Source organism: Scomber scombrus, chromosome 21 (genome assembly GCF_963691925.1).
Source record: "Scomber scombrus chromosome 21, fScoSco1.1, whole genome shotgun sequence".
Classification (NCBI taxonomy): domain Eukaryota; kingdom Metazoa; phylum Chordata; class Actinopteri; order Scombriformes; family Scombridae; genus Scomber; species Scomber scombrus.
In genome coordinates this window covers 4,504,753-4,527,460 of record NC_084990.1, presented here as the reverse complement: position 1 = coordinate 4,527,460, position 22,708 = coordinate 4,504,753, and the positions used below count along the sequence as shown (strand labels likewise).

At 40.3% G+C, this 22,708-nt stretch overlaps 1 protein-coding gene across 1 annotated transcript in view; it reads right to left on the bottom strand.

The window, feature by feature from the left end:
• The window catches only part of gas7b (growth arrest-specific 7b), a 63,068-nt gene extending 40,576 nt beyond the window's left edge, over positions 1-22,492 (bottom strand). The window contains exons 1-2 of the mRNA XM_062442096.1: positions 22,075-22,492; positions 943-1,060 (exon numbers count right to left, since the gene is read on the bottom strand). Coding sequence (XP_062298080.1) covers positions 943-1,060; positions 22,075-22,254 — 298 coding nt within the window. The 5' untranslated portion in view covers positions 22,255-22,492. The remainder of the gene's footprint in view (positions 1-942; positions 1,061-22,074) is intronic.
• Between the last annotated feature and the right edge of the window lie 216 nt (positions 22,493-22,708).

The window sequence follows — 22,708 nt, the reverse complement described above, 5'->3', positions numbered from 1 at the left end:
TGTATGAGCCCCTGTCTGTGTATTATGTCAGGATATGGTTAGCCTAGATTAGCAGTAGGGGGGAAACAGCTAGCCTGCAGGCTCTATCAAAAGCTAAAACATAAAACTGAAGCTGACCCTTAAAAGTTTTATAATTTCTGTTCATGTATTGGTTAAACAAAGAAGATATTTTGTTTTTGAGGTGTTGGTAGGCATATGCTTTCATTGTGGACAGAGCCAAGCTAGTTTTCCCCCCTGCTTCTAGTATTTATGCTACGCTAGCACTGCTGGAAAATCCTAACCCTAACCCTACCATATGTCAAAACCTGCTCAAACCAGCTACTAGCTCAGAGCTGGTAGCTGGTTTGAGCTAGGTTTTTGACAGATAGTAGGTCATTTACCAGCTCTGAGGTGGTTACTGGACTACCCACCGTGAAAAATCTGCTTGAGCTAGGTTTTTCACAGTGGTTAGGCCAACTAGCACTGAGTTGGTAACTGCTTTTCCAGCTGTGAAAAACCTAGCTCAAATCAGCTTAAACCAGCTTCTAGCTCAGGACAGCTGGTTTGAATTAGGTTTTTGATAGTGGGTACACTAGCTACCAACACTAAGTTGGTTATTGGTTTACCAGCTGTGAAAAACCTAGCTCAAACCATCTTACACCAGCTACGCAAAACAAAAAACACCAGTTAAACCAGCCTGAGCAAGCTGACTCAGCAGGTAAATCCAGCAAGACCAGCAAGTGACCAGCTAAGGTTTGAAACTGGTTCTACCTGGAAGGGTGGCTAACCATGCCCTGACTCTAGCTCTGTATTAAACATAAAGACATGAGATTGGTATCTATCTTTTCATCTCCCTCTCAGAAAGACGGTAGAGGAAGTGCATTTCCCAAAATGTTAAATAGTTCCTTAAAAGTGATCATAGATGTGATATAAAATGTTTCCTGAGCTTGAGGTTTCTCTTACCATTGCTTGCAGTGTTGACGTAGTATCGCCGCCCTTGTGGAGACATGTAGCATCTCCAGTGAGGCGGCAGGGGGTCTTTGAGGTCCTCCATAGGGAGCTGACTCAGTGATGCTGTCCTCTGTCAAGACAAAAGAAAGCAATAAAGACATTAGTAAGTGTCAAAAATCACAGACAGGCTCATCAGCACCTTGGAGATGCACATATAAACAGTGTGTTTGCTCCTAGTCAAAGATTTATTACTCAGGGGTCTTTCGTAATTACTGGAGATAAACAAATGAAAGAAAAATTTAAAAAACCTCATTGAAGAACAGGCAACACTAGAGATGCAGCTGATATTTGCAGCACTCAGCTCGAGTTCAATAAGGTTCTCATTTCCTCAAGTATTTCACAACCAGCAACCAATGACATCATAGTGGAGCAGGCTGAACCTTGTTGCTGCTGCTGCTGCTGCCACACAAAGAACAACAAACTGGCGCAGCTCCGCAGTTGGAGCGAGAGCCGGAGTTTCACAGTCGGTGTATGTGCACACAACATACAGCTGAAGAACACTAGAGAGCATGTAGGCAAACTGCACACATCTGCTACTGATTAGCAGGAAAACAAAAAGCAGAGACCATTGTAACACATTATGGAGATGCTGTTTGAGAGACTTTGAGAGAGCCAGATGAAATTCCATATCGGCCACAGTTTTGTTACTGAAGTCTACACCAAGTCATTCGACCATGTAGTAGATGTTACTTTTAGTAACTGCAAGGAAACATGATCCGGCCTCTCAAGGCTAGATATGTGTTCAATACAAAACAGTAGAACGAGGAGGCTTTGGGTCATTTATGGACATAACTGACGGTTCACTAAACCTCATACCCGAACAACAATTGTCCAACAATAACTTAGCAACCGTAACTAGGCACAGCAGGTCTTTAAAGTTTTGGATTTCTCCACATGCTCAAGTGGTACACATTGAACTGAATTAAGAGATACTCTGCTCTAAGGGCACATGAAGGGTGTTGTCTTTTTTAAGCCTTTCCGAAAGCAAAAACAAAACTGTAAGAAGTGAATTAAGAAATTACGTATGAACAAATATTTGACACCAAATCTTAAAGCTGAACCAACAACTGAATCACTCATTGACAAGTAGCTTCTAGCATTAAAGCTCCTCACTAGTGATTAAGAGCACTGTTGTCAGCTCATATAAACAGTGTGTCACTTCTTTGTTAAAAGCTTAATAAAAGACCACAAAACTCACAGAAACAATCATTAGGCGGGCTATTAAAGGATGAGTTCACACAGTCTCATATATAAGCTTCAGATAAACTTTTAAATGCATATTGCACAAAATGACCGTGTGGACACACTGGATTATGGCCTCTATCACTTCCACTGAAAGCACATTTGAAGGGGATCTTTTAATAGCCAGTATGAACAGAAGGAATTATTAGAATGACAAAAACCTCTTTCACTGTTCATATAGGCACCTGACTGTTGTTTTAAGACATGTGAAAAATTGCAAACCTGTCCTTTAATCTATAAACAGTTTTTACTGAACTGCTTGAACTACCAACAGAGTGAACGCCCTACTGTACCAACTCAGTCAGAATCAATGGCGAACATTGAAGTATTCACTTACTGTTGCATGCACCGTTGATCGTCTGACAGTGACTTCACTTAGCTTAGAAAAAAGTGATCTAACCACAGCGACCACATATCTTTGAACTGAACTGAACGAAACGATTCAAATCACAAATTGATTCATAATTTATACCTCTACCATAATAAAAACGGAAAGCGTCACAGACAGACATAGCAACAGTTACTAAGGCAAATAGGTGATTTCTGCACCAGACGAAGGTTCAACCAAGTGCAAGCTATCTGGCATTCCTACACTAATCAGTATGGGTAAATTCAGCTGTTTACATGTAAGAGAACGACAAGAGGAATCGACGAGGTCAGTAATCAGTGACACCGATAGGCCTTTCCTCTACATCTAGAAGGCCACTGTGGAGATGCATTTGGATCCAGGCAGATGTAAGGAAACATTATCATTATTTACTGCAACACACCAGGGAAGAGGACAGAGAATATCAGCCCTCTCAAGTACGGTAAACCTTTCGTCATAGATATTTACAATCTCATCACCCATTTTTTAGTGGTAATCAAGAAGTACTAAGTATTGATTTAAGCATAAACTGGCCCTGGAGTTAAACACTGCATCACCTCAAAGAATGAAGCCATTACATGTAACTGCTGCCGCTGGAAGAGGAGAAGAGAAGAAACCCTCTAGTCCCGCAGGACTGGAGAGTATGAATCCATGTCAGCCCCGGATGACTTATAACTGCAAGTAATTACAAAGTCTTCAACAGCATCGCCGGGATGTTTTCCCTTTGATGGTCTCGGTGGTCACGGTTATATTTGTCCTTCGTGTGCCTTTAAGAAACAGATTTTGTTTTAACAGTCCAGTAATTTCCTACAGCAATGAAAAGCGGTCATGGATGTAACAATGAATAAACCTCCAACATGCCATGAAAGAAAATCTGAGCTATTTCCAATCATGCCGGTGACACAGGATCGATGTTAATGTAGTGCAAAAGAAATTGAAGGAGAAAGAAGTCAATATGACAGCCAAACCACAGATACAATTACAGTAGAGCTAGGTGCTCTAGTATGTAGTAGGGTGCAGAGGCAAGTTATCCTTTAGTTGTTCCACAAGTCGTTCCTAAGTCAAAAAACATGGGGTATGGCATTAATTTCAATTTCAACTGTGTAACTGGTGAAAAAGTGACAGCAGGCAACAAGGGAAAGAAACTTTTAACTTATCATTCCATCATTGTACGCATGGCAGTCCTGGACTATCGAATATAACCTGGATGTTTAATTGGTGTGCATCAAATGTGTTCTGTGAGGAATGACATATGAACTTGTTGGATGGTGGGCAGTTTTCTTAGCAACTTCAATGATGGGAAAAAACTCAGACATGACACATTCTGACTGACAGCCGATCAGAACATGGTAAATCGTGAGCTCAAGGCTCCCCATACTTGCAGAAAAATTACATAAAAAAATGACACTACCAGTACCAATCCAAGTGCCCTTAAAGTGATACTTATACCAATTGAGTACTTCATTCAAAACCCACTAAACATTTTGTGCACTTGCTTTTATCCGGTGTAACAGGCGTGTAGTGTAGTTTTTTTTATTGAGCTTGAGATGAGAAGATTGATGTCAATCTTAGGTCGTTGGTTTATGTACCGAGTTCCAGTCATGATGTGATTAGCGTAGCTTAGCATCAACATATAAAGCAGGGGGAAACAACTAGCCTAGCTATGACCAACCAAAACATAACAAAAATACTTGCACCAACAATTGTACCTCATTTGTTTAATCCATACACAAAAAGAAAGGTAAAAAATATCATGTGTGGCTTTAGGAAAAATTAAGTGCTAAAAAATATTTCTTGATTAACAACAGTATCCATCCACCAAGCGTTACTATGCAGCTTCCTCAGCTTCAGCACAAGTTGCAGATACAGGCAGTGAACACTCACTATAAAAATCACAAATGATCATTTTTACATTTTTTGTTTGGTGTAAACAAACGCAATACAACATGTTTAGAGGTGTTTCAAATCTATGCTAAACTATGCTAATCACATGCTGGCTCCAGTTCTCTATTTAAAACACTCACATGAGATTGATACTGATCTACTGTTGCAAGAAAAACCAATAAGTGTATCTGATACTTAACAACAGTACTGTTTCAACACAGTTTCCTGAGTGATTTTAGATGATTTGCACCAATTACTCTGTTAAACCAAATCATGTTTTCATTTTTCTCCCACACTGGAAGCCGCTAAAAATAATCCCTTCCATCCTGTGGGTTTATATTTTCAAAATTTTTCCTGTAGCACATTTCAAGTGCCTGAGAAACTGAAATGTCAGGGTTCCATCAACGATCAGGACTTCTCAGATCCATGTTGTGCCATAACATGAGACACTTAGGAGTTTTTTCTGTATGCCTTGACTACAGAGAAACTCTTAAGTTGCTGAAGGACACTGCTGGTGTCCTTCACACTGTTGTGTTGTGTGGTCACATGTTCATTATCACTAAAATGATACCACAGTATTGTTTTTCTCTGAGTTAAGCAGATATGGCTCTCAGAAGCAGGAAAAGACAGATGGGAGTGGGCTGTTGTGGTCGGAAAGACGTGGATAATATGCAGAAATCTTGGCCATGAAGACGCTTCAGGTTGTTGACATGGTTCATTTCCAGAACAACAATTTCAAATAAACTCAGAGTTCCTCTGAAGCTCCGGTGTAAGTTTCTGTCTCTTGAAGATCTGTCTCAAACTGAGTCTCAAACATGAGCAAAACTTTGACTGAACAGTATTCTGAGCCACAAGTTAAAATCCTCCTCCCTCACAGAAGTTTGAGACAGACATGACAGTCCTGTAGTGTAGTTTAAGAAAAAAGGAGAATGATAACACCTTGGTGGTGGGAAGTATGACGAATCTCAGAGCCAGCTTGTCTCGGCATATGCAACATTAAATAATGCACCATTCCAGATGGTTAACCTTCTAAACCCCAGACTGCCTTCGGCTCCACATTCACAGCATGCCAGAAGAGCCCCTGGCAGAGAACACAAGGACTCATCCCGGGCCGCGATGACTTAAGAGCGACCACAACAATCACTGCTGCTGTCTGTGAGCCCTGCAGACGCTCTCCACACGTCTGTCCTCCAGTATGATTCCATCTAAAATAGTTTTTTAATTTAACATTCATTAATCACTACTGCAGTCATCTAAAAACACAATGATAAAATAAGTGGGAATTTAATTGTAAGTTAATGTGGTTTAATTAAAGGTGACACTGGAGCGGAAGCTCAATGGATGATAAGTCATTTAATACCAAGAATTTTTTTTAATGTCCTGTTGGTTTAAAACTGTCAGGTTTACTTCTACGTCTGTCAGTGATTTCATTCATTTCCCACAATGACTTTCCAAAACTTTCAGTGACTGAGTGTCAACTTGTTGCTTTCAAACCAATTTCAAACAATGATGCTTCTGTTTGCAATCAAATCCCTTCCTGAATATGCAATACTGAGGCTGAATTACTGGTCAATTTATATGTGGGATCAGTTAAGGGTTCAGAACAAATTTCTTTGTACGAGGTGTCGTTCAAACACATCTGAAGGTAAAACTGTTTCCCCCTGTTCCAAATGGTCTCATTCAAAGGCAAGAAGAAAAGCCTGCCATCATAAATGTAGCATACATTTCCTGAAAATCTGCAAAGTAATCTTTCCTTCCACCACCTCAACTCAAATATTTGGAGCTGGTCTCGTCGTTAACAGTTGGTGGTGCTAATTCTCCAGTACAGCACTATTAAACCATGCAAAGAACATAGAGAGCAGACTCTACCCATAAGCATTCATGGGTTTGTATGAATGTCCAGAGACAGAGGTAGTTGTATAAAAAGAGAAAAAAGAGTTTGAGAGAGAAATCCTGCTTCCTTTCTTACTTCCTCACACCTGGCCAATCACTCTATAATTATCGGTTTCAGGAAGTTACAAAACATGAAACAACAAAGTTGGAAAGATGTGGAGGGAGGGGTTTAGAAACGTTCGATGACCACAAAAGCACTTAGTTTAAAGCATACAGGTGCCTAATAAGACCTTCCTCTTTGATTCTGAGGGACTCACTCTGAAAATTGGTGTTTACTGTGGATAATAAAAACATTCTTTGTGACTAAATTCCTCTTCTGCTCTGTAAATACAGACAAGAATATTACCAAACATAATGGGCCAAGAAACACAAGGTGCATGACCGATCTATGATTATTTTGCTCGATATTTTGATTTTTTACATTTATTTATAAAGAGATGAGAAAATCTTGAGTTCATTTCAGCATTTTTAAATGAAAAAAGGATTATTTATGTTAACAATATATTAACTGACATCTGCAGCAAAGACAAAGTTACTGACTAGCTGGTGAACATTTAGAGGCTGAAGAGCCAGATATTTCCTTCAGAAACTGGTGGAGACCAAAACAGAGTTAAAGGAGAGTAAATTCAAAAGTCATGGACTGAAACACCAATCCAAAATGAATGCTGGATGTGGAAATATCGTAACATCTTGATAAGGTGATAATATATCAACATAACATTTACGTGCATGTAGCGCTGCCCCCCTAGTGGCCAAAATAACTAAAGCAGGTTTAAAATGTAATACGTAAAAACCCAAAGCTTAATAACCTATAGATGCAAAAGTCATGACTTTAGTCCACTTATATTTTACATTTAAATATATCACTCCTTTTTTTTAAACACTGTGATTAAAGCTGATTTGGTTTCGAACATGTCAAATGTTTATGATGCTAAAAATGACGTAACCCAATACTACGCTGGTCTTCCTGGTGCTATAAACAGATCCCAGCGTTTTCTTTCTCAGATTACAGATGTTTCCCACACACCCCCAAAAAAACACAGGCAGCATCTCTTATTATGGAAAACAAAATACCTCATAGTCTCTGTATTTCAGTGACACTGGCTCTCTGCCTGGAAAACCAAGAATAATTTGTTGAATTCCCTTGGAAAATGCCTTTAAACAAATAGCCTGCTTTGTTTTGAGGTCAGTTATAGAATAATAGCGTAGTAAATTTTAGTTGTTAGCCCTTCACCTGCATTTTAACAGGCTGGGGTTAGATTTGTAGGATATATTCTGTTTGTTTCCTCTAAATTTCAGGAAGTTGCAACCTAGGGCCTTAACTAATATGTGGTATAATAAAGTAATTTACTTAGAAATAAGTGACAGAATAGAGAAGCAGGCATGCTGACATTGAACAACTAATAATTGGATCCTAAATGATTCTTAAAATAGTTGAACGAGTTCATACATAGACATAGCTTGTGAGCAACTATGTTATTTTGAAAATCCATGGAATAATATAGGTAATCCCAATGCTGTCTATAACAGTACAGAATTACCTAAAGTTCATTCTTCCACTGACGTCAGAGAAACAATTATTTTTAGCCATAAAGATTCTGAGCTTTCAAAAGGTTAGCAATGTTACAACACAGCCATTGATTGTCCAGAAGAGGTGAGTCATCAGATGCAACTGTCACTGTCTGAAATCACATGTTTTGTGAAATGCTTGTTACCCACTCACTGGCTGCGTGGAGGAGGACGAATGTGCAGGCTCACTGCTCCAGAGTTTTAACGGAGCGGATTACTGGATAGGACCGACTTTTAGCTGTCCTCACTCATGTCTGAGTGACTCACTACCCCCTGACTTGTGACAGGGTGTGCTGAAGGTGCAAGTATGTGTGAAAAAGAGTTTTTTGCCACGTATTACTGTGCTGTATGTCCCTGCAATGTGTGTAAACTGAACCTGACCTCTGGTCACCCCTGTGGAAACATCTGGACTCGGGAAGAGGAGAGTCTGTAGGGGTGAAGGTCTGTCAGAGCAGCTGTCCGGTTTCCAGCTGGAAAGATTCAGAGGCAGAGAGGATCCTGGACATGAACATGAAGTGATACGCAAGCTGTAAATGACGTGGAAATGGTCCCGGACTGCTTCTGCACCAGGGTCTATGTATAAGAATCTTTATATGAGTTTCTATTAAAGCTGCGAAAGGTTATATTAAAGGAATACTCCAGCTAAAGCCTGCAGACTTCAAAAGTAGATCTGAAAAGTTTAGTTTACAGAGCAAAAGGGCTATAGTCAGCATAAATTCCGTACAATTACAATGGATTCCAGTGGAAAGCCAGAGTCAAAGAAAAAACTAAATATGCACCATCTGATATGCCATATACTTTATGAAACAACCCTGTATTGACCATGACATGACTGCTTCACAGTAAATACTATTTCTTTGTCAATGTCATTATGTCATTATATATTCAGTGTTGTCACTACAGGTGATCGATAGCAGCAGATACCCTGAGTTGAGGTATTGGAATTAGCATTGTGAGAGAATAAGAGGTATAAAAGGTGTCACAACATTTGTAAGTAAATTTTACAATATGCTACTTCCCTGTCAAACATTCACTTCCTCCTAACTGCAAAACTCAACTGGAAGTAACATACTTATTTAGCAATTTCTGAATTGACAGTGGATTGGTACATATTGGTTGGAAATCAATGTAAATGTCTTAAAACCAAGTTGACTACAGCTGTAAAGGTGGAATCTACAACATTCAAATCTAAAGGCAGTAAGTGTTTGATAGGCATAACATTGTTTAGTATTCATTTCTTTGCAAAATTCTAGGCCTAAATGTTTTTGGCACCTGTGATGTTTGAATCGTCTAACAAGTAAAATTTGACCACATGTGGGGAGCAGAGAGTACTTACTATTGGGAGTTCAAATTGACTCATCACAGCCAACTGAGTCTTTCCTAACTCTATTGCTGGCAGTAGACTATATGATATCAGCCCAACAACAGATTAACAAACAAAAATGAGTATTGGGCCTGATTGGTTCATCTTATCCCATGTGGTCTGACAGTTGAAAACAACACAAGCAGCATCAAGGACACCTCAAGATAACAAAAACTGTAGCTGTAGACATCTCGGAGCAACAATAGCGTTGGTGCTGTCAAGTAGAACAATCACTGGCACCACATTCCTGATAACCCTTTACATCTTTCAAGTCACAAATTGCAACCTGGTTTGGTCTACCATGTTGTCTCTCTGCAGAGTCAACAGCAAGAATATATGACCGATTATTGGTATTGTCATCATCCCATAAGACGAAAATAACATGTTACCAGCAAATATTCGAAAATATCTTCCAGTAAGTTCAAACTAAAACTGAGGCACACTGTTGGCAGCGTAGCTCATTCTGTTCGAATTTTAATTCCACACAGCTTTAACTGATTATTCAATCCAATGAAATTGATGCTAAATTGTTCCCTTTATTAACATGCTGAGCGCTCCCTATGTAACTGCCCGATCATATTCCGCTTTAGTCATTAACTAAGATGAAAATGATCAAATGAAGCTGAAAGACGTTCTTAGTCTTCACTTCACTCCAATTAGTTCGTCCTGAAAAAAAAATCAGAGAATCATGCGTGTCTATTTTACTACATTTTCAAGAAATTTCATACTGTATACGGGCATGTCTAGAAGAAAAACCAAACAAATTCCAGCTGTATACATACTGGAGCAGAGCTGTAAACAGCCACAAGCAAAGCACACAGCCACAAACACAAGGCAGCACAGTCTTTTTCATGATGAGATGCAGACGGGGAGCGTGGGCCATCTCTAGTCTGGAGTTTCTACGAAAATAGAGGCGAGGTACACAGTGGATGTGTATACTGTGAGGCCCCCCCGGCGCTCGCTCCCTCTCCTACCTTGTCATGTCAGAGGAGCATGGGAACAGAGCTGTGACAGACTGGGGAAGTGTCTGTTTCCTATTATTCACTCATGAGTACCTCCACCTTCCCTTTCTAGGGCAACACTGTCATGTCTGCACACCCTGGGGTTACTGGAAAGTTCACATAGAACTGTTGATGGACCAATGCAACCCTGGGTTGGACATTATCAGTTGACTTTTTCATAAAAATCTGAGGTCTGTCAGTTCATGCTGTGCACGTCACATATGACGGAGCGTCTCCTTGTTGCTGCATTAAATATCAGTCTTAATCATTACAGGAGGTTTGACAGGAATAATAACTACAGATATATACTGTATATGTTATACAACCACGTTTATATGCTGTTCCTGGACCACAAGTCTGCTTTTGAGTCTTAAAGTTTTCCAGATTCCAGCAATTAGAGAGCTGGCAAGTTTCCATGTAAGCACGAGGCTCCAAATGGATTACTCACAAATACTAAATGATGCATTTAAAACTATTTATTTCATGAGAACTATGTACTAAAATATAATTGATGATATTTAGAAATTTCAGGATCCTACTTTTATACCAAACAACCCTATTTGTGATCCTAAATCGGTGGCTGGCTCCGTTTTAGATTTGTTTCCTGTTTGGCAAAATATATTAAAATGGAATTTTGAAAGAGAAAATAGAACATGACTTTTCTTACCAAAAAGAACTTGAATTGATACGCAATAAAATACACTCTTGATCAGTTCAATACACCCAGAAGGTTTTCAGCTACAGCTTTACTTGGTCTGTTATAACCAGTAACTTACATTAGCTAACGTTGGCTCATGTTAGCAAACTTTTAATAGATACTGCTGTATAAAATGCCATTTCTAAGTCAGTTGACTGACTTTATGACTCTTATCTCCTTGTGCTACTGAAACACTACTTCATCATACTTTACCACTCCCTTTTTTGCAAAAAATGAACAAATCATGAAGGTAATCATTTATCTAAACAGCCACACAAGTTGTTTTTTGAAGGTCAGTATGAGTCTAATCTCTTAAAAATGTAAATTCATTTTCAGTTCAATTTGCCATTGATTCATGGGGCGTATTGTGTTGAGTTTTGATGGCACAAACACTATTCCAGAGGCTTTTCCTTCCTTAGAAATTCAAGATAACATTATCACCACAAAAAAATGCATTTCTGCAGCTTCAGCCCAAAATCTCATTATCAGCGCTCAAACTCAGTCCAGTGACCCACACAAAACAAGGACATACTCACACACTAACTCCTACTCAAAGCCTTGAGAGCGACGTAACTACATCTCATCACCGCTGTTATCAATAGGCCCCAGTGGGGACAGAAATGCTAACCTCTTGCTCAAGTTTTGAAGCCAAGCAGAGAATTCCCAACCCTATGGGATCACTCAACGGCCGTTTAGACCTCTTGTGACTACTACAGCTGGGGAGAAATGTCTCACATGTACGCCTGGCTGCTAACTACAAGCCCTAGAAAGAATAATGTGTCAAGATATGGCAAGACTGAGCTGAATACATTGGAGGAAGAGGAGGAACAGTCCACGGAGGAAGAAAAAAGTTAGACGGGGAGAGGGAACAAGAGCGACGGGGGCTATGGACCATATCTTTATTTGGGAGACATTGTTTTGGTTTGGGCAGATGTGGGAACCTAAAGCGAAGCCACATTCCCAGATGTAGAGACACTTCAGACACTCGGAGAGGAGAAGGAGGAGGGATGAACATGCGTGTATAAGCATGCACTCAGCACACAGTCAGACACAGATACTGAACATGCACACATATGCTCAAACAAACTGTCATCATTGTCCGCTCAGTGCCTCTGCACTGAGTATATGAGTGTGTGTGTGTGTGTGTGTGTGTGTGTGTGTGTGTGTGTGTGTGTGTGTGTGTGTGTGTGTGTGTGTGTGTGTGTGTGTGTGTGTGTGTGTGTACAGGCTGCAGTGGTCCCTACAGCTAACAAAGCCTGTTTTGTTACTGCCCGCCCACTCCAGTTTATGTGAATTTCTCAAGCCTTTGCTGGTCTGTCTCTCCTTTAAGCTTCTACTCAATCCATACAAATGACGTGACTAAGACAGGACCACTATGACGCACCATGTGCACTACATATGAAGGAGCGTGCTCTCCAGTGCGCAGATCTTATCTGCACAGGCCTGCTTATGTTCTCAGGATCAGATAAGGCAGCATGTCAATCAGCTGTTCTGCTTTCCACTAGAGTACTAAACTCACTGCGCTCTCCACGGTAACTAATTCATTTCTCGCTGTGACCTGTAAATAGACACTGCAGGACAACACAGCAAACACTTTTAAACGGCCTGACTGCTTCGCTCAGCTGGTAAAGCAGAACTTTTCGACACCAGAAGTCGAGGTTTTAAGCCTAATGCATGTCCTCCCCTAAAACATGTCAGCCTCTTTTAAGAAGACGCAGCCTAATTCTTGAACGTGCATACCAGTGGTTGAGACTGTGTATATACGGTTGGGAAATATAAAGTGGTAAGCCTCTGTGGTTACATTGATCTGGGTTTTTCCACCTGATTTGGATTTCCCCTCCAAACACCCCAATCCTTCCCAAACATCCAAGCTTGTCATAAGTAATGAATCACAAGCTTAAATGTCTGCACTATTGGACCGATGTTCATTTTGGATTTAGATCTTATACATGAGTAAACTGTCTTGCAGATGATGGGATACTGCCAGCATCCTCAACCTTTGACCTCCAGTGTGCAGTTTTTCAGCAGAGTGTGAAATGGCTGGGATAAGAGTCACTGCCTCTAAGTCTGAGGCCACGGCACACCGGAAGAAAAACTGCTGATTGCTCACTTCGGGTTCGGAACAAGCTGCCAAAAGTATCTCAAGGTCTTGTTCACATGTTCAGGTAACGTGGAGCATGAGATTGGTGCAACGAGCCAAGCCTGGAGGTGAAGTTATTAGTAGTCACAAGTACATTCCAACCCTCACCTGTGGGCTCACCTTTGGGTAGAGACTGAAGCAAGAGATCATGGATATTGGATTTTGTTGTTGTTTTATTACAGAAAGTCTATGAAACCCATGACCAGAACAGTCATACATACATTCTGTCATTGTGTTACTTATGGATGGGATTATAGTGAAAATAAATGATTCCCGTTTTTGCTAGCGACAACCTTGAACCCCTTCAACCCCTTCAAGGAATCCTGGGGGTTACTGGACCCCACTTTGAGAACCACTGCTTTAAGGCATCAGTATGTGTATGAAACCACCACCTCCCCTACACCTTTCCAACACTACAATAGGTAAGCTTTTCACAACACTTACAAGTTTGTTTTAACATTATCCTAGCCATAAGCACATCCAAGTCTAAGGGTGAGGGGACTCTCATTTATGGTCAAGAGTTTTGGGTAGTGACCAAGAGAACAAGATTTCACATTCAAGCAAAATGGGTTTCCTTTGCAAAGTGTTAGCGTTCACCTTCACCACTTCAGGGACACTATGAGGAGTTAGGACATTCTGACCTTTCTTTTCTCAGAGTAAAACCGCTGAGTCTTCATTTTGAAGGGAGGCAGATAAGATGGTTAGACATCTGATAAGGATGCCTTCTCACATCCAATTGAGAGGAGATGCTGGAATAGACCCTGAATCCATTGGAGGAGCTAAAGGATACAGTTAGATTACATAGCCGTCTACCACCATGGCTTGGACAAAATAAGTGGCAGAAAACAGATAGATGGGTGGATGTGTATTCCAATTGAGGCTTGTCAAAATTGTTGGTGGACAATCTTACCATGTAGGAATGGCTGATCCTAAACAAAACAGGGCCTTAAACCTGCCCCCTAATCAACAGTTAGCAAACACTCAACCATGCAGAGAAATCTAACAAAGGTTGAACCTTCTGTTTTTTAACCTATCTGCTGAAAAACAGTAGGAGCAGGGCTGGTATTCGGGGAAGAACACACATTTTCTAGATCTACCCTTTAACCAAACATCAGAGGTGGGCGACACACAATTGATACTCATTCTCTCCGACACCACCCAAGCCAGGCTTCCATGTGGGTGTGGGCACCATTATCAGCTCACATCCGTTGTACTGGTAAATACTCTTATTAATAGACCGCTGCTGTTGTAGATCTTCAGTTCAATTCAACTCAACCGAGATGAATACACGTGGGTGATTTTTTATTTTGTCACTTCCTCAGATTTAAACTGATACCTACAAACTAAAAATGTATGCAGCACTATAGAGGAATAATTATCTATAATTATTATTAACTAAATGTTGGCCAAATTCCATTGGTATCATGTGGAAAAAACTGGGAAAATGAGGCTCATGATGAAAATAACTGTAATTATCCTTTAACTGAGCTAATTTTTTTCAAGCTGTAACTCAAAATAGCCACACTGGCATAGACCAGGGCACAGAGATTAAGGTTCCATTGGCCTCTATAACCTAAATTTGGTAACAAAATTATCTTAAAACTCAAAAGGTTACTCAACTGCCTTGCTGTCTTTTTAAAGCGTTTCTCCATTCCTTTCATGTTGCTATGTACCAAGGAAACAGCCTTCCATGTCAGCTCTGAAAGTAGATGTGTGAAAACCACAAATCTATTCTTTGGTGTCTAAACAAACAGCAGGTTGTAGTTAACAAGTTGCTTTCTGATGTACCACACTAGGTGCTCTGATATTTCACAGCTCCCCACAGATTGTCATCCATGACAAAAAATGACTACTTTGGTATGACGTCAGCACAGGAGGGGTTGATGTTAGTTTTCCAGTAAGCAGGGGAAGCACCTGGTTGTGTGTTGGAGGCTCTACAGCAGTGATCTGACCCACAACTTTTCACTATAGGGATTATGCCAGGCTAAATCACCATCCAAACCTCTGCGAGAAGCCCCCCAACCCCACTCATTCTCAGTTCTACAGTTTCACTATAAACACAGCTGACACTCTACCAGGAGAAGCATTAGGGAGACAAAGTGGTTCTCCATAATTTACAGCTCGTTGCAAATTGCTTACAGTAGTTCCCCTGGATACACAAAGACATAATGACACACTGAAAGGAAAGAATACATTGATGTTATAATAATAAGGTGAAGCCAGTATTAAAATTTTGGAAAATCAACATTACATCATTACCAAATTGACTTCAAATTCAATTCAACTGGAAGAAAAAAGTCACACTTGACTCTATGTGGCAAACTGCACCAACCTATTTTCTCCATGTGATGGAGTTGATGGGGAGCCTTCCCCATAATGGCCCCTGCCAGGCCCAGCTGCAGGGCTTATATTACATGTCAACTGCTCAATGTTTCAACACTTATTGGGGAGTCCTGATTTTTTTATGGGAATGTCATGTGTAGCCCCAGAGCAACCAGACTGTAGAACAGCTCTCTGGGCAGTCGTTAAAGGCTATAACCCAGTGTGTGTCACCAATTCAATGAAGTAAACTGGTTTTACTAGGAACCCCAAGCATGGCCTTGTAGTTTGACCTGTCAGTTTCTATCCCACCAGCTGCCAGTGCAGTATTTATTGAGGCATTAGTTGTTGAGTGACACACTGATGATCTAAATGATATGTTTATATGGAAGCTAGAGCTGCAAATAATAATGTTTCATATTTTTTGATTATCTTTTGTTTATTAAGTCCATTCACAATATCCCAAAGACCAAGCTAACACATTGAAATTGCAGAGAGACCAACAGACAACTACATGAAAACATCAAATGCTGACATTTGAGACTTTTGGAGCATTTTTGCATGAAAAATGACTTGAGATGATTACTTATCAAAATAGTTGCCCATTCATTAATCTACAGTTTTTTTAACGCAATATAGAATGGATTGAAACAAAAAAATGCAGTTGAGATTAAGACTCAATGCTAAGTTAAAAACAAAGTACATACTATAAAGTTAAGGTAGTAATTTATAGTGATAGTGTATAAAGCAGTATTATTCCATAATTTTCACTCTATAAGTCAAACCTTGACTTAGTATCTCATAATTTGGACTAAAAATATCATATAATTTTCACTTTGTATCTCAATTTTGATTTACAAAGTCTACATTCTGACTGAGTATCCCATAATTTTGCCTTTTTGTATTTTTATTATTCCTAATTTTCCCTGATGTTACTTTTTTTTGGCAGGAATGGACTTCTTTAGGAAAAAAATAAAAATATAAAATGCCCTCTTACAGAACGACATTTATATTTAACAGTTAACACAGTCTTGTTACATACTGTAGTTCACATTTAGTCATGCAGTGCAGAATGCAGGGTGTAATTTATAATGCCAAGAGGCTTTGAGAAACCTGCCACTGTTGATTCAGTAAAAAGCGGCAACCAGATGGCAGTCAGAGAGTACAAAACTATGCCATTCTCCAACGTTGCTGCTGCACCCAAAGACCTCAGCTGTATCACATAAATCTGAATGTATTTATTGACTCTAGGAAGCCATCCCTCACGGTTTAGAATCCGGTTTCTATTTGTTTCACAGTTGTTGCTAAAAAGAAGAAACTCTAGAAAAATGTAAACACCTACATGGGACCATTTCTTCTGGGTCTAAGGTCAATCTATCCCAAAAATGTCATTTAAACTGAGAAAAAGAAGCTTTTTGACGTAGGTAAAAGTGGAAGCGCTCCTACATCACATAAAGCACAGTAAGATGGAGCACAGTAATACGACATTACTCCATGGAATGAAGGAGTAACACAACAATAACACAGATTCAGACTTGGTCATGGAGGGCTGCACATATTCAAACATCTGTCTGGAAACAGTGCTAACAACTCCAAACAACACAGGGGGGCTGACAAAATCATTTTCAAGCCAGCAGGTTGAATGAATGAATCAGACCATTCCATTTAGAAGCTTTTCAAACATTAAAGCATTCAAGTCTGCTTTTGGACAATATCTTCCATTGAACCGCACCAGCTGACCTCATGGAGTCATCAGGCAGAAACTCATCGCAACCGAGTCATCGTCGACGGCTTTCAGCTGCCGCTTTAACTCACTTTTGTTCATAATGCTTTTCTTTTCATTTCCTCCTCATTAGGTGAACACTGATATGACTCACTGTCTTCATGATTCATGATGCTCTGGATCTGTCGGGTTGTCATAATCACTACAGAAATACAGTGTTCTGCTGAAGTGGATGAGGGAGCCTTTCATAATGTGGAAATGACACTAGAAAAACATTTTTGAGAGTGAGATGAAAAGATTATACCACTGTCATGTGTATGTGTTCAGAACAGGAGCCAGTAGGGCTAATAGCTTAGCATAGCAGAAAGACTTTGTAGACTGTGGAACAGCTAGCGTGGTTGTGTCTATAGTTGGAAAATATGACAACCGCAACCTTACAAGCTCACAAATTAACAAGTTGTATGTCATTGTTATTGTTATTTAGTTTAGGCAAACAATAGTCTAGGGCTTCCTTCTTTCTTGATGAGCAATTTGCGGGGACTTCCCAGAGTCTGGCTAACTGTTTCACCCAACTTCCTGTCTTCATGCTAGGCTAGACTACATGTCATTCCCTAAATGTTCAACTTTATCACAACTTGGGCCTTTCTAACCATCGCATCTGTCATAATAAGACTGTACTCAATAAGTGAATTGCTCAAATCAGGGAACGCAACAACATTGCTAAGAGAATAAGTTAAATGATTAACCAAACTGTCCGTTGTAAACAGTAAATGGACTGTACTTATATAGCGCTTTTCTAGTCGTTATGACCACTCAAATCGCTTTTACATGACATCTCATTCACCCATTCATACACTGATGGCAGGGGCTTCCATACGGGGTGCCAACCTGCTCATCAGGAGGAAACTAACCATTCACACACATTCATACACCGTTGGCGCAGCAACAGGAGCAATTTGGGGTTAAGTATCTTGCCCAAGGACACATCGACATGTGGACTGGAGGAGCCGGGAATCGAGCTGTCAATCATTCAGTTGGTGGACGATCGCTCTACCTCCTGAACCATAACAGCTTAAAGACCAACTTCCTGTTGGCTTATTTACAACCTGTTTTATTATGTGTCTGCTTGTTTCTTCTCCCACCAGACTGTGGTGTGGCATTGTTATTGTGTTCACAAAGTAGCAATTACTTTAGTTAACTGATTGGAATGATGGCTACAAAAAACAACTGCAAAAATAAGACCCAAGTTGTAAAAAAAATAAATTAAAAAATTAAAAAACATCCTTTAAAGGGTCTTAAGTGACAATTGAGGAATAATGTGGCTAATGCTAATGCTGGTAGGAAAAGATACACCCAGAGGAGTGACTGAGCAATGCCAGTTTACCAGCAATATCTGTCCAAACTTTACTAATGTTAGCTACCATAAGGTACCGGCTAAACCAGATGAAGAGTAGTGATAGTAGTCTCTGAGTTGAACTAAGAATGGGAGACCTTTTACTGCTTATGACCTATCATTTTAACCTATCCTTTAAAGGGACACTATGTAACTTTTTATGAACAGCAGTTTAGCAATGGCTAAAGTTTAGTCTTAATTGACAATTGAAGAATAATGTGGTCAAGGCTATAATGCTTGTAAAGAAGAGATACAATCAGAGGAGTGACTCAGTAATGTCAGTTTAACAGCATATCTATCCAAACTTTGCTAACGTTAGCAACCATCAGCCACCGTAAGCTACCGGCTAAACCAGATGAAGCGAACTAAGAATTAGAGCCGTTTACTGCTTATGAATTTGACTTATTTGTAAGAAGACAGTGTAATTTCTGTCTTCAAAAGCTCCATAATCTGACTTTAAAGCAGCATTAAGTGTTGGTGTCTGAGAAACAGCCGGGTGTGATGCACCAGGCAGCAACAGGTTCCGAATGATTCATTATTCTTGGAAGAATGGAGCCGTTTGTAGAACAAAGACACAATGTTGAAGATGACAACAGAGCCACATCAGAGCTCTCTTGTCAACTATCCCAGTTATAGAAAATCCTTGTTGAGGTGATTACTGCACATCAGCCCAAGTTGATGATCCTTTAAGATTATGACAGTGAGTCAACTGCAGCAACCTGAGGGAGTAAGGGTGACTTCCTTAGTGTTGTTTTTATCAAATTACAAGAAAGAGGATATAAGACGTGGCTTTTTGTTTCGCCATTAGTCATTGTGCCATCCTGTGGCCTCCGTAATACATCACATCAACCTACAGATGACCCATTCAAGGAGAACTAGGGGAAAACTCAAGTTTCAATATGTGTTATTCAGCATATGTGTCATTTTCACCCAGATAAATCATACTGAAACTGATATTGATACTATGACACAAGTAATAATGTTCACAGATATTGGGTTATCAGATGTATTCATGTTATTTGGCATGTATATCAGCAGATAAGGAGGAAGAAATTTCAATTTCAATGTGCTTTTATGAGTCATCATTATTTAAAATCATTTATATTTTAATGACATTTACTGTTTTAAATATCATCTTTGATCATCCAGTTAATTTTGTGTAATATATACCTTTATTCACACATATCTTGATCACAAAAAAAGTATAATTCAGTATTCTCAAGTATCAACATCAGATGTTTCACTAATACTGGTAATCTCTTTCCTACAGTCCAGGATCTAAAATCAGTAATTGACTTCCTCTGACCATTTTAAATGTATATGAAGTGAAACTAGTCAACTAACATATCAATGGAGAGCCTGGTAAAACAGGTAAAGTCGAGACAACCCAAAAAAAAAAAACCCAAGTCAACAAGCTACAGTACCCTGACTCTTCCCCTACTTCACTACTGTGTCACCTCCCTCATCTTTAATGCTTATTTTTGGCTGGTTCCACTCCAGTGGCAGAGAAGAGTGGGAGAGACTGACAGCGAAGGTGGGTGAGTGGTGAGAATCTAGATCTAGATTTGAACCCACAACACAGGCGAGCAAACCGACATGAGCTGCAGACTGCTGCAGACTGCTGAGAGAGAGTTTCCCCTTAATGTGGGCTCGCATTAAAGCGTGGAGAATCGAACTGTGATAAGTCAGACTGAACATCAGATAAGCGTGTTGTTTGTGCCTTAATTTAGCTTGAGCTTAAGGGGCTGAGCCGTTATCTCGTTTTCCATCAGTGTTTTCTATAGAAAGTGTCCATGCACCCAGCTGAAGGGAAGTGACTTAACAAACCAGAGAGAGTGCCTGCTCTTATTAATTCATATAAACGCTACCATCTCTGTGTTTTCATTATTGATTCATTTATGAATAATCAAGGCCTAGTTTTGAGCAATCTATTAATTGTCACTCTTGACCATTGAAATGACAGCGTAAAAGAAATAATCTAAATGAAAAAAATCCACATATTTGCCTTTTCTGGGGCTTCCAACCTACACGAGATAAACCGGAGAAAAGGAAGACTGTGAAATGTGGTTAAAAGCTCTGGAAAAAGTTAGTAGGACATCCGAGTAATCTGAAACTTCTTGTCTCGATTCGGTGATGAGCTGTTTTGTCCATATGATGAATTTCTAAAAATACGCTTTTTGTGCATGTTGTAATGACTCAATTTCTGCAAAGTAGACATTTAAAACATAGTGAGGCTCTAACTGAACCGTTCACGACAAGGAAGCGCTGCATACACACAACATGTAGCTACACGAGGAGCAAATGCAAAGATCGATCTCTGGATTTCAAGAATCCATTATGCATCATTCAAACGTGAATAAATCGGGGAAAATAGGTTTACTTAAAAAGATAGACACTTTACTATTAGATTCTCTGAGAGAGGTCAGAGGTCAACCCGCACAACAGTAGCCCTCTAAAGTTCACTGCAGCAGGGCGGGTGCTTGATGAAACTGAAGCTTAACCCTTCATGCTGTCCTTCTGCACTCCCAGCTGCCCCACCCATCAAACTCCATTCCTAAACTGGTCTGAGAAGAGATAAGAGACGTTGTTCTTCAACCGTCTGCTGTCACAGGTTCACATCTTTACCCCTTTTGTTTCTTGTTATCACACTTAAATCAGCACGCCCCGGATTCGGGAGTCATTACGCTGATGTCACCGTGTCACAAGTTGTTCTTCTTCCCCCATTCAGAGTGAAGAAGTGATAAAAATGGCAGTGCTTGGTGCCATAGCTCAGAATCCTGGCGGCGCGCCCATCCCCTTTCAATACAAGCTGATTATGACAAACTCTCAGAATGCGGGGTGGTGTCACTGACTCAACCACATACTCAATCTGCTCCAATATCATAATCAGGGAGCCAAATCCCAAATGAATTAAAAGAAAGGAATACACACAAAAAATATGTTTTTTCTGAGTTGCAGCAGCAGAGCCTGAGTCTGAATTCACATGAGGAGGCAGAGAGGGAGGCTGGCTGGCTGGGTGGGTGGGGATGGGAGGGGTTGACCATGAGGAGGGAGAGCAGCTTGCACTGTGCATTTGGCGCACTGAGAGGAGACCTGAGAATTTGACTGGAATGTGTGTGGAATGAGGAAGTGTGCAGACGCTCAGCCAGCCGGCCAGATGACTGCTGGGAAGGTTAGAGTTAATCTGATAAGAGGAGCAGCACGGGAAAACTATTCATTAGTGCATCCGTCAATGCAGTCTTTATCTTCAAGTGTGTGTGTGTGTGTGTGTGTGTGTGTGTGTGTGTGTGTGTGTGTAAGTGTGTATGAGAGAGAAAGTACAATATATACTTTTTTTGTTTTGTTTTCCATAAGAAGAATTTTTTTTACAAAGAAATCAAGAAGTCACATCCAATTAAGAACCAATTAAGAGTTCATTAGAATATTCACTTAAGTCCAAGTAATTAACAAATATAAACAATTAAATGTCTTCTTCTACAACTATAACTCTTACCTCCAGGACCTGGACATAGCTTGAGGGGAACCATCCTCTGACTCCATCCTTCTCTCCCTCCCACCAGCCTCCAGGGAGAGGCTGCACCACCTTAATAATCTCCCCAACCTCGAAGCTCAGTCCCTGCTGGTGCTGCTCTCCGCCGAACGGGTACAAACTTTTGCAGTAAGATCCAGACATCGCCAGCGCAACTTGTCACACACATACACATACACATACACACACACACACATACACATACACTCAGAGTCAGGCAGTGATGATGATGATGATGATGATGATCAGCTCCTCAGAAGAAAGTCAACAACTTTTGAGATCCAGTGAGAGTTTGTGTGGAAGCAGCAGCTCGCTGAGGAGCGCAGTGAAACTTGTGTGAAGTTGGTGAACAGGTTTTCTCAGGACGGCCCTCAGCGCTCTGCTCTGCTCCTGCAGCCCGCCTGCCAGCCTGCATGCTCGGTCTGAGGCTCCGGTCAGATCGCTGTTAAGCTACGCACGGTTAAACACACCCAGAACGGAAACCAATTCAGTTTGCCTTCAAAGTAAAAGCACAAAGCGGCACTTGAAAGTAAATGTTTTTGTTTGTTTTTTTGTTTTTTTTTAAAAGACGACCTTTAAGCTTTTTCGTTTGGTTGTT